At 20.1% G+C, this 13111-nt stretch overlaps 1 protein-coding gene across 1 annotated transcript in view; it reads left to right on the top strand.

Moving 5' to 3' along the window:
* The window catches only part of LOC117172513 (prohibitin-2), a 46885-nt gene that overhangs the window by 4906 nt on the left and 28868 nt on the right, over positions 1 to 13111 (top strand). The window contains exon 2 of the mRNA XM_033360532.1: positions 6704 to 6966. Within this exon, the coding sequence (XP_033216423.1) occupies positions 6704 to 6966 (263 nt within the window). The remainder of the gene's footprint in view (positions 1 to 6703; positions 6967 to 13111) is intronic.

A 13111-nucleotide genomic window follows, 5' to 3' on the forward strand; every position in this document is an offset into this window, starting at 1 on the left:
TATAAATTCTGCCAAAAAAGACGAATTTGTTATTTTTTTAAATAAAAAAATCAATTTCAGCCAAGGAATTAAATAATTATTTTTTTCAGCTGAAAAAAAAACTAATTTTCAACTGAAAAATAACGAAGCGCTCCGAAAACTAAAAAAATTGCCATTTTCTCACAGTTGAATATTTACAATTTTATTTGAATATTCTCCTCTTTGTTTAAAAAAGTAACTATTTTTTTGACATTTTTTTGTTGTTGAAATTAATTTTTAACTGAAAATTTTATTCCATATTTTTAGTGAAAAATTCATCGAAAATTCATTACAGAAAATCTGATTATTCAATTTTTGGGTAAAAATTTATCACTTTTACTTGAAATTTGTATTTTTTTTGGTAAAAAAATTAATCTTCATAGAAAAAAATTAATCTTTCGGGTTTAAAATTCAATTATTTAAGTCAAATATTTACAATTTTATTTGAAAATTCTCAACTTTGTTTGAAAGTGTAACTTTTTTTAAAGTTAATTTTTTTTATTGTTAAAAGTAATTTTTTAACTGAAAATTGGATTTATTCCAATTGAAAAATATTTCGAAACACGAAGTAGCCCGAAAACTAAAAAAAATTTGCTATTTTTTCAAAGTTAAAGGAGATGTTTGATTGAAAACTTGTTTTTTCTTTAGATGTTTTTTCGTTAAAAAATTTTTTTTTACCGAAAAGTAAACTTTTATTATTCCAGTTGAATATTCCATAATTTCAGTTAAAAATTCATCTCTTTGGTTTATTATTAATTTTTTTTCTGAAAGATTAATTATTTAATTATTCAACTTTGTTTGAAAATGTAACTATTTTTTTAGGTTAGTCTTTGGTTGAAAATAATTGGCATAACTACACATTTCATTTTTTTTTTCAAAATTGAATTAAATTTAAATTTATCAACTCATTTTTTTTAGCTAAAAAATCAACCATTAGGTAAAAAATAGAATTTTATTATTGAAAATTCGTCAATTATGGTTGAAAAATGAACTATTTTGTTGAATATATTTAAATTTTTTGTTAAAAAGTGTTTTTTTTTTAAATTTGAAAATTCGTCTGTTTTTTTGTTTGTTTTTTTTTTAGTTTAAAATTATATTTTTAAACTGAAAATTCACACTATTCTGTTTACAAATTTGTATTTTGTAGTTGAAAATTCATTCTTTCGATAAAAATTGAAATATTTTGTTGAAAAAATGTTATTATTTTGTTTGAAAATTGATTTTTTTTAACTGAAATATTACTATAATATTTTTGGTTGAAAATTAGTATTTTTAACTGAAAAAAGAACTATTTAATTCGTGGTTATAAAAGTATCTGTTTCTTTGATAAGTTAACTAATTTCTTGAAAGTCGTCCTTTCCGGTTGAACTCAACGGTTTTTAATATTTTGTGGTTTTTGATTAAAATTGTACTTTTTCGGTTGAAAATTCCTTTCTGCAGTTGAAAATTTAATTTGTTCAGTTTTTAACCAAAATTCATTTTTTAATGAAAATTTAATTATTAATTTTTTTGGTTGAATGTTTATCTCTTTTAGTTGAAAACTCTTATTTTTATAGAAAATTAATTTTTATAGGTAAAAATACATCTTTCTGTTTTAAAATTCAAATATTACATTTACATATTTACAATTTTATTTGAAAATTTTCCACTTTCTTTGAAAATTTAAAAAATTTAACTAAAAAAAAAGAAATAAAAAAATTTGCGATTTTTACAAAGTTAAAGGAGATGTTTGATTGAAAACTTATTTTTTCGTTAATTTTTTTTTTTTTTACTTAAAATCGAACTATTATTCTAGTTGAATATTCCATAATTTTAGTTAAAAATTCATCTCTTTGGCTGAATATTAATTTTTTTACTGAAAATTTAATTATTAAATTTTTTGTATAAAAAATATCAGTTTTATTGAAAATGTGTATTTTTTTGTAGGAAATTAATCTTTAAATTTGAAAATTCAACTATTCCAGTTGAATATTTACAATTTTATTTGAATATTCTCCTCTTTGTTTGAAAAAGTAATTATTTTTTTGAAATTTTTTTTTGTTGAAAGTAATTTTTTAACTGAAAATTGGACTATTATTCCAGTTAACTATTCCATAATTTTAGTTAAAAATTCATATCTTTGGCTGAATATCCATTTTTTACTGAAAATTTAATTATTCAATTTTTTGTTGAAAATTTATCACTTTTAGTTGATAATTTTTTTTTTTTAGTAAAAAATTAATCTTCCTAGTCTAAAATTCAACTATTCCAGTTAAATATTTACAATTTTATTTAAAAATTCTCTACTTTGTTTGAAAAGTAACTATTTTTTTGGATTTTTTTTTTTTTTGTTAAATCTCAATTTTTTAAAATGAAATTTGACTTATTCCAATTGTAATATATTTCGAAATAGGAAGTACCCCGAAAAGTTAAAAAAGGTGTGATATTTTCACAGTTGAAGGAGCGGTTTGAGTGAAAACTTGTTTTTTCTTTAGATGTTTTTTAGTTGAAATTTTTTTTTTTACTGAAAATGTAACTGTTATCATTTCATTTAAAGAATCCATGTTTTTATTTAAAAATTCATCTCTTTAGTGGAATATTTATATTTTACTGAAAATTTAATTATTCAATTTTAGGTTGAAAATTTATCTTTTTTACTTGAAAATTTGTATTTTTTGGTAAAAAATTAATCTTCGTAGTTTAAAATTAATCTTCCTGGTTTAAAATTCAACTATTTAAGTTAAATATTTACAATTTTCTAATTCTTCATTTTCTTTGAAAATGCTACTATTCTTTTTAACGTTTTTTTTTTGTTGAAACCAATGTTTTAACTGGAAATTTGATTAATTCCTATTAAAAAATATTTCGAAATACGAATTACCCCAAACAGTTAAAAATATTGCGATTTTTTCATAGTTGAAGGGAGCGGTTTGATTGAAAACTTGTTTTTTCTTTGGATGTTTTTTGGTTGAAAATGATTATTTCCTTTTTTTTTTACTGAAAATTTAACTATTGTTCCAATTGAATATTCTATAATTTTTAGACTGAAAATTTAATTATTAATTTTTGTTTGAAAATTTATCCATTTTATTTAGAAAAATTTATTTTTTGGTGGAAAATTAATCTTTATATTTAAAAATTCAACCATTCCAGATCAATATTTATAAGTTTTATTTGAAATTTTTTGACTTTGTATGAAAATGTGACGATTTTTTTTTTAAGTTTTTTTTTGTAATTTTTTAACTGAAAATTTGACTATTATTCCAGTTGAATATTCCATAATTTTAATTAAAAATTCATATCTTTGGCTAAATATCCATTTTTTACTCAAATTTTAATTATTCAGTTTTTTGTTGAAAATTTGTCACTTTTAGTTCATAATTCTTATTTTTTGGTAAAAAATTAATCTTTCTAGTCTAAAATTTAACTGTTCCGGTTAAATATTTACAATTTTATTTTTAAATTCTTCAAGTTGTTTGAAAATGTAACTATTTTTTTTTTAAAGTTAGTTTTCTCGAATTTTTTGTAGAAAATTTATCTCTTATTGAAAATTTGTATTTTTTGTTAGAAAATTAATCTTTGTATTTAATAATTCAACTTTTCCAGTTAAATATTTACAATTTTATTTAAAAATTCTTCACGGTGTTTGAAAATGTAACTATTTATTTGAAAGTTAGCTTTGTCGGTTGTAAAGTTATATTTTTATAATTTTATTTGAAAATTCTCCACTTTTTTTAAAAATGTAACTTTTTTCTTTAAAGTTAGGTTTTCTTTTGTTTGGACATTGATTTTTTTTACCGGGAGTTTTACAAATTTGTAGAAGAAAAAGCTGTCCACGTTCGATTTCAACAGTTTTTAAATAATTAGTTAAATTGTTATGTTTTTCAATTATGCTATTATTTAGCTTACAATGCATAATTCAAAATTTTTTCCTCTAAAAATTTTCCATTTGAAATTTTTATTTCTAAGCTTACATTTTTAATTTAAAGAATTTGCAAATGCTTTCTTAAATACTTGCACAAATAAAAAATAAAAGGCTTTGATGTTTAAAGTTTTGGATAAAAAACATTTTTATTTGATAAATAAGTAATTTTTTTAAAATTAATCTGTACTTTAAATAATAAAAAGTGAACAAAAACGATTTGACAAAACGATTTTAAACCAGTTCAAAGTTTTAGAATTTTCAGATTTTAACGTTAAAACTTAAACGGTTACAATTTGAAAATCTTACTCAATAAACAAATGTGAAGGTGTGACTGAAAATTTATAAACTATTTTCAACTTAAAAATAACTCTACAATAATAGGATTTTATTAAATTTAAAATATATTGTTTCAGTAGAAAATATACAAATTAAAAATTTTTAATACAAAAAAAAAAGATTAAGTATTGAATATTTAGCAATATTTGAATTTTTATTTAACCCATTAACGACCAAATCTATCAATTTTATAACATGAGTTTGACCGCAAAATTTATGAGTATAACAAAACAATAAATAGATCAAAAATACTGTTCCTTATATTTTTGGGTGAGCTAAATTCGAATCCGGCGTCAAAATTCGAATATTTTGACTTCAAAATTAAATATGGCGGTTTTTGCATACAAAAATAATTTAAAATGTTTGATTTTTTATTTTTATATTTTTTTTTAGACATAAAATGCGGTAATATCTTATAATTTCTTCAACCATCGGTGCACAAAATTCTTACGCTTTAACAGAAAATTTTTATATATATGTTTTTTTCTTCCAAAATGCGGACAAAATGCAAAAATGTCCCAAAAACTGTTTTTTTTTCTATCATCGTTGTTTTTCTCAAAAACTTCAAAGTTTAAAAAAAAAGTTCCACACATTAAAAATGGCTTGAAATTGACTATAGAACACTATGCCATTTTTTCAGATTATTTAGAAGAAATTTTTGATTTTTCGAAAAATAAAAAATTTGAAATTTGCAAAAAAAGTGTTCAAAAAATCTGAAAAAATTCAAGAATATTCTTTGACTAATTCTGAGACATTTTTATTCTTGAAGAATTTGTACCAGAACCTATAGGTTTTGGGAAATAATTGATCAAACTTCATGCGAATTCCTTTCATGTGAATTCTTTTCATGTGAATTCTTTTCGCATGAAGTTTGATCAATTATTTCTCAAAATCTATAGGCTCTGGTACAAATTCTTCAAGAATAAAAATGTCTCAGAATTAGTCAAAGAATATTCTTGAATTTTTTCAGATTTTTTGAACATTTTTTTTTGCAAATTTCAAATTTTTGATTTTTTGAAAAATCAAAAAAAAATTCTGAAAAATCTTTTAAAAATTCATACTGTTCTATGGTTAATTTCAAGATATTTTTATTCCATGGAACTTTTTTTAAAACTTTCAAGTACTTGAGAAAAACAAAGATTGTGGAAAAAACCAGTTTTTGGAACATTTTTGCATTTTGTCCGCCATTTTGGAAGAAAAAACATATATGTAAAAATTTTTGGTTAAAGTTTAAGAATTTTTTGCACCGATGGTTAAAGAAATGTTAAGATATTAAAGCGTTTTATGTCTGAAAAAAATTATTAAAATGAAAAATCAAACATTTTTCACTATTTTTGTTTACAAAAACCGCCATATTTAATTTTGAAGTCAAAATATTCGAATGTTGACCACGGATTCGAATTTAGCTCACCCAAAAACATAAGGAACAGTACTTTTTATAGAAAACCTGGAATCGTTAAAATTTCAAAGAGCCTTTCAACTTTAAACGTTACAATTTTTATTTTTATTTTTGAAAAATGCTTTATTTGTAAGTGGAATTTAAAAATTTTGATGTATAATTTACAAATGAACATTTGTAGAAAAAATTTGAGTAATTTTAAGAAATATTTAGAAGTTTTAAAATGACTAAAAAATTATCATGCAAATTTTAGAAAGTTTTCTTCAAACCTTCTAGAATCTTTTTTGAAAATTTTGCTTAAATTTTTGAAAAACTTTTTAAATATTCTCTTAAAATTATTTTTCAAAATAAAAATTTATTTTTCATTTTCCTAGGAATCTTGAAAAAATGTTTTTATTCTTTTGAAGCCTTTCACAATTCTTGAAAGGAATCTAATTTTTTTGTTCAAAATCTGCGAAAATCTACATTTTGTTTTATATTAGGCAAATAATAAATTTTCAGTTGTTATTTATACATCCAAATTGTAAAGAATTTTTCTAAAACTTGCAGGATTTTCTGAAAATTGTAGAAAAAATTCAATTAATTTTGACAGATATTTAGAAATTCTGAAAAAATTTCCAAAATAATTTTAAATTTAAAAAAAATTTTTAACAAATTTTAGATTTGACAAGAATTTGAAATAAAATTTTGAAGCTTTCCAGGGATGTTGAAACTATTTGAAAAGAAAATAATTGAATTTATAATTTAAGAAGTGTTCAGTTAACATTTTTTCGATTCTTCAATATTTGATGTTTCTAGATTAAAATTCCTTAAAATTATGTAATTTTGAAAGTTCATTGATTAATTTTTTAATTTAGAGCATTGAAAATGATAAAATGGATTTATATTTTTTTATATTGTAAAATTTTATATTTCAATTTCAATTTTAAAAGTTCAAAATTTAACAGTTCCACTTTGAGTTCTTTCATTTGCAGCTCAGTTTTTATTGCCTCAAGCGGGAAATTGTTTAGCTTTAAGTGTTCCATATTTTTAAATTTCATTGACAGTTGAAGGAGGTCATCGCGCGATAATTTTCTCGCGTTTGAAGGGAGTTCAGAAGGACATTTTCACCGAAGGATTGCATTTTCGCATGCCCTGGTTCCAATACCCAATCATTTACGACATCAGAAGTCGACCCAGAAAAATTTCCTCGCCCACGGGATCGAAAGATTTGCAGATGGTCAACATTTCTCTTCGAGTTTTGTCTCGACCTGATGCCTTGACTCTGCCTGTTATGTACCGGCAACTTGGTCTTGATTACGACGAAAGGGTAAATTATAATTTTAATTAAATCATAATAAAATATTAATAAATTAATTAATTTTTAATATTTTTTTCTTAATTTCCTATTGCTTATAATTCAGTTATTAATTTTCTTCCAATTTTAACAATTGAATTTTCACCGTTTGAAATTGAATTCATCAATTTCCTACAATTTTCAACAATTGTAAATTCAATTTTCTTTCATTTTCAGTTGTTTTTGTTTTCAATTTAAAACAATTGAATTTTCAGATATTGAAAATTCAATTACAACTTTTGAAAATTCAATTGCTGAAAATTATATTATAATTTTTCTAAAATTTTAAACATTAAAAAATGCAATTGTTTTAAATTGAAGAAAACTGAAAATTCAGTTTTTGAAAATTAAAGTATCAATTTTCAACAATTGGAAATTCAATTTTTTAATTTTCTTTGATTTTCGCTTTTTTAAACTTGAAGCAATTGAATTTTCAAATGTAGAAAATAGAAGAAAATACAAATTTCATATTTTTAAAAATTCAAATGCCGAAAATTCTAATTTTTCTTCAATTTTCGACATTTAAAAAACCAATTTTCTTTCATTTTCAGTTTTCTTCAATTTAAAGCAATTGGATTTTTAAATATTGTAAATTGAAGAAAATTGAAAACTGAAACTTCAATTGCTAAAAATTCAACTGCAGATAATCTTATTATAATTGTTCTTTAATGTTTAATAGCTGAAAATTCAATTTTCTTTAATTTTCAAAATTAAAATTTTTTATAAATTAAAAAAATGTAAACTCAATTATTAATTTTCTTCAATTTGAAATGATTGGAATTTCAATTTCCTTTTCAGTTTTTTTCAAATTAAAATAATTGAGTTTTAAAATATTAGAAATTCAAGAAAATTGATATTTCAGCTGTTAAAAATTCAACTTTTGAAAATTTTATTACAATTTATCTTCAATTTCCAACAGTTGAAAATTCAATTGTCATTTTTTTCAATTTTCATCATTTTAAATGCAAGTGTTTTAAATTGAAGAAAGCTGAAAATTCAATTATGAATTTTCATCAATTTTGGAAGTACAATTTTCAAAGTATTTTTTTTCATTTTTAGACAATTCTATTATATTTAAAAAAAAATTTTAACATTCAAAAAATTAATTCAACTGATGAAAATTCTATTATAATTTTTCTTCAATTTCCTCAATTGTCATTTTTTTCAGTTTTCAACATTTTAAATGCAAGTGTTTTCAATTAAAGAAAACTGAAAGTTCAACGATAAATTTTCAGCAATCTTTCATTTTTAGAAAATTCTATTATCATTTTTTTTCAATTTTCAACATTTAAAAAATCAATTTTCTTTCATTTTCAGTTTTTTCAATTTAAAGCAATTGAATCTTTAAATATTGTAAATTAAAGAAAATTGAAAACTGTAATTTCAACTGCTGATAATCCTATTATATTTTTCTTTAATTTTTAACAATTGGAAATTCAATTTTTTTCAATGTTCAACATTTAAAAATTGAATTGTTTTAAAATGAAAAAAAAACACGGAAAATTCATTTATCATTTTTCCACAACTTAAAACAATTGAAATTTCAAATATGGAATTTGAAGATAATTGAAATTTCAACTGATGAAAATTCGATTAAAATTTTTCTTCGATTTTATCCAGTTTTCAAAATTAAATTTTTTTATAAATTTAAGAAAAATGAAAATGAAATGATCAATTTTCATCAATATTAGAAATTAAATTTGTAAACTTGCTTTCATTTTTAGAAAATTCGATTCTAATTCTTTTCCTTCAAATTTCAACATTTAAAAATCAATTTTCTTTCATTTTCAGCTTTTTCAATTTAAAGAAATTTAATTTTTAATAGTTGAAAATACGATTTTCAAGCTTTTTTTCAATTTTCAAGAATTAGAATTTCAATTTTTTCATTTTCAGTTTCTTCAATGCAAATCAATTCTATTTTCAATTATTGAACATTGAAGGAAATTGAAATTTTTTAAATATTAAACTCCTGAAAATTTGATTCTAATTTTTCTTCAATTTTTAACAGTTGGGAATTGAATTGTTATATTTCTTCAATTATTAGTATTTGAAATTTTTAATTTATTTAATCCGAAGAAAATTGAAAATTCTATGATAATTTTTTCCCATTTCAACATGTCATAATTAATTTCAACAAATTTTCTGAAGACTCTTAGGAAAATTGAAAATGTTTTTACATGTTGAAAAATTATTTTAATAATTTAAAAGGTTTCCAAAATTTTTCAAAGAAGAATCTGAAAGATTTAAAGGAAATCTTTTTAAATTTGCAGAATTTTGTAAAAATAGTAGGAAAAATTCGATTCATTTTTAAAGATATTTTTTCTCCGCAATTTTTCGACAACCCATGCAATTAAAAAAAAATTCCTTTCAAATATTCCAAATTCTCTTTTTAAAATTTTGGAAATCTTTTGAAATATTCTGTTAAAATAATTATTTAAAATGAAATATCACCTTCAACTTTCCTTGGAACAATTAATCCGGGTATTATTGAATTTTTAAACTAAGAAAGGTACATTTTTAAACAAAAATGGAATAATTAAACTTTTAATTAAAAAAATTTTTTAATTATAAAAAAACAAAACAGTTTTCTACTAAATAGTTGATTTGTTTAATAAACTATTGAACTTTCAATTCAAAAATATGAATTTTTAAGAACGAAAGAGTTTTTTTAATTTACAAGAAAGTAATTTCCAATTTTTTTATAAGATTTTAAAAGATTTGACAAAGATTTAAAATATTTTTATGATTCTAAATTTTTAAATTTCAGAAATATTTCATAAATTCGTAAGGATTTTAAAAGATTTCACAAATATTTTAAATTATTGCAAAAGGTTTCGCAACTATTTCAAAGACTTGAACTTGAATTTTTTTCAACAACAATCTCAAAAAGATTTTAAATTTTTAAAACAAAAGCTTTTTAAAGATTAAAAACAGTTTCAAAATATTTCAAGAATTTTAAAGGTTTCAAAACATTTCAAATTTTGTTTAGAATATTTCAAAAGATCTAACAAATATTTCAAATATTTTTATGATTTTAAATTAATACAAAAGAGTTTTTTAAAAGCTTTTTAAAGAAAATCTTGAATTAAAAAAATTTTTTTTTCTTTAAAAACAGTTGTCAGAGAGGCGGACTTGACCGAGAATTTTTTTGTTTTACAAAAATTTCACAAAGATTTAAAATTTGTGAAACAAAAGCGTTTATAAAAATTTAAAACGATTTTAAACGATTTTAGAATATATCCAAAGATTTCAAGAAATTCAAAGATTTTAAATATTTTTATGATTTTAAATTATTGCAAAAGATTTCGCAAATATTTCAAAAAATTCCTAAAGGGTTTTCAAAAGACCTTTAGAATTTCAAAAAATTTCAATTTTTTTAGATTTCAAAAGATTTGACAAAGATTTCAAATATTTTTATGATTTTAAATTAATACAAATAATTTCACAAATATTTCAAAAAATTCAAAAGTATTTTAAAAGATTTACAGAATTTCAAAGATTTTAAACGATTTCAATTTTTTTTTAGATGATTTCACAAATATTTTAAAGAATTCTTAAAGGTTTTAAAAAGATCTCAAGAAATACAAAAAATTAAAAATATTTTATATGATTTTAAATTGATACAAATAATTTCAAAAATATTTCCAAAAATTCATAAGGATTTTAAAATATTCAAAGAATTTCAAATATTTCAAAAGATCTAACAAAGATTTCATATATTTTTATGATTTTAAATTAATACAAATAATTTCACAAATATTTCAAAAAATTCAAAAGGATTTCAAAAGATTTACAGAATTTCAAAGATTTTAAACCATTTCAATTTTTTTTTAGAAGATTTCACAAATATTTTAAAGAATTCTTAAAGGTTTTAAAAAGATCTCAAGAAATTCAAAAAATTTAAAATATTTTATATGATTTTAAATTGATACAAATAATTTCAAAAATATTTCCAAAAATTCATAAGGATTTTAAAATATTCAAAGTATTTCAAATATTTCAAAAGATCTAACAAAGATTTCAAATATTTTTATGATTTTAAATTAATGCAGATAATTTAATTAATAAAGAATTCTTAAGGATTTAAAAATATTTCAAGAATTTCAAGCATTTCAATTTTTTTAATACAAATAATTTCACGAATATTTAAAAAAATTCATAAGGATTTTAAAAGATTTCAAAACTTTTCAAATTTTTTTAGGAGATCTCACAAAGATTTCAAATAATTTTCAAGGATTTAAAAATATTTCAAAACGTTTCCAATTTTTTAGAAGATTTAAAAAGATCTAACAAATATTTTTATGATTTTTAATTAATACAAGAGTTTTTAAAATGTTTTTAAAAGAGAATCTTGAATTTGAAATTTTTTTGCTTTTAAACCAGTTGTTAGAGGATTTTGTTTCATATAACAATTTAAAAAAGATTTCAAACTTTTAAAACAAAAGCCTTTTAAAGATTTAAAACGATTTCAAACAACTTTCAGCCAAAATCAAAAGATTTCAAGAATTTCAATGATTTCAAAAGATCTAACAAATATTTAAAATATTTTTGTGATTTTAAATCAATACTGACCTGAAAAAATGTTTGCGAATCGGGAAAAAAATTGGGAATTTTTTTCTTGGATTAAAACAAAGGAGTTTTTAAAAGTTTTTTTAAAAAGAATCTTGAATTTGAAAGTTTTTTTTCGTTTTTTTTTTTTTTTTGCTTTCAAACAAGTTTTTATAGTGGCAACTTGAACGTGATTTTTTTTTAAACAATTTCAAAAAGATTTCGAAGATTTTTTTAAAGTTTTTTGAAAATACCTTTAGAATTTAAAAAATTTTCCATGTTTTTAAAAACAATTCAAAAGATTTGACAAAGATTTAAAATATTTTTATGATTTTAAATTAATACGAATAATTTCACAAATATTTCAAAAAATTCATCAGGATTTTAAAAGATTTCGGGAATTTAAAAGATTTATAACTATTTCTAATTTTTTTAAAGAAAATTTTAGAAATACTTCAAAGAATTCTTCAGGATTTAGAAATATTTCAAGAATTTCAAAACGTGTAAAATTTTTTAGGAGATTTCACAAATATTTCAAATATTTTAATTATTTTAAGTTAATACAAAAGAGATCACAAATATTTCAAATAATTGTTAAGGATTTAAGAAGATTTCAAGAATTTTTAAGATTTCAAAACATTTAAAATTTTTTTAGAAGATTCAAAAATAATTCGCACAAATTTCAAATAATTACATACCTTTAAATAATTACAAAAGATTTCACAAATATTATAAAGAATTCATAAGGATTTTAAAAGCTTTAAAGAATTTCAAAAAATTTCAAATTTCTTTCGAAGATTTCACAAAGATTTTAAATATGTTTTTATGATTTTAGATTAATGTAAAAGATTTCACAAACATTTCAAATATTTTAAATTATTGTCAAAGATTTCGTAAATATTTCAAAGAATTCTTAAAGTTATTAAAAAGATCTCAAGAATTTCAAAGCATTTCAATTTTTTAGAATATTTCACAAAGATTTCCAATATTTTTATGATTTTAAATCAAAACAAAAGAGTTTTTTTAGTTTTTTAAAGAGAATTTTTAATTTGAAAGTTTTTTTTTCTTTTAAAACAATTTTCAGAGTTGCGACTTGACCGAGAATTTTTTTTTACCAAAATTTCACAAAGATTAAAAATTTTTTAAACAAAAGTGTTTTAAAGATTTTTAAAGAATTTAGAAGAAATCCAAAGATTTCAAGAATTTCAAAGATTTCAAATTTTATAATAAGATTTCACAAACATTTCAAATATTTTAAATTACTACAAAAGATTTCACAAATATTTCAAAGAATTCTCAAAGGTTTTAAACATATCTCAAGAATTTAAAAACCTTAAAAATATTTTAATGATTTTAAATTAATACAAAAGAGTTTTTTTAAGTTTTTTAAAGAAAACCTTGAAACTTTCAAAACAATAAAAGCGTTGTGAAGATTTAAAACAATTTCAAAAGATTTTAGGAGAAATCCAAAGATTTGAAGAATTTCAAATTATTTCCAATTTTTTTTAGATTTTCATAACAATTTCTAATATTTATATGATTCTAAATCAATACAAATAATTTCGTAAAC

This window comes from Belonocnema kinseyi, chromosome 1 (assembly GCF_010883055.1).
Source record: "Belonocnema kinseyi isolate 2016_QV_RU_SX_M_011 chromosome 1, B_treatae_v1, whole genome shotgun sequence".
Taxonomy (NCBI): Eukaryota; Metazoa; Arthropoda; class Insecta; order Hymenoptera; family Cynipidae; genus Belonocnema; species Belonocnema kinseyi.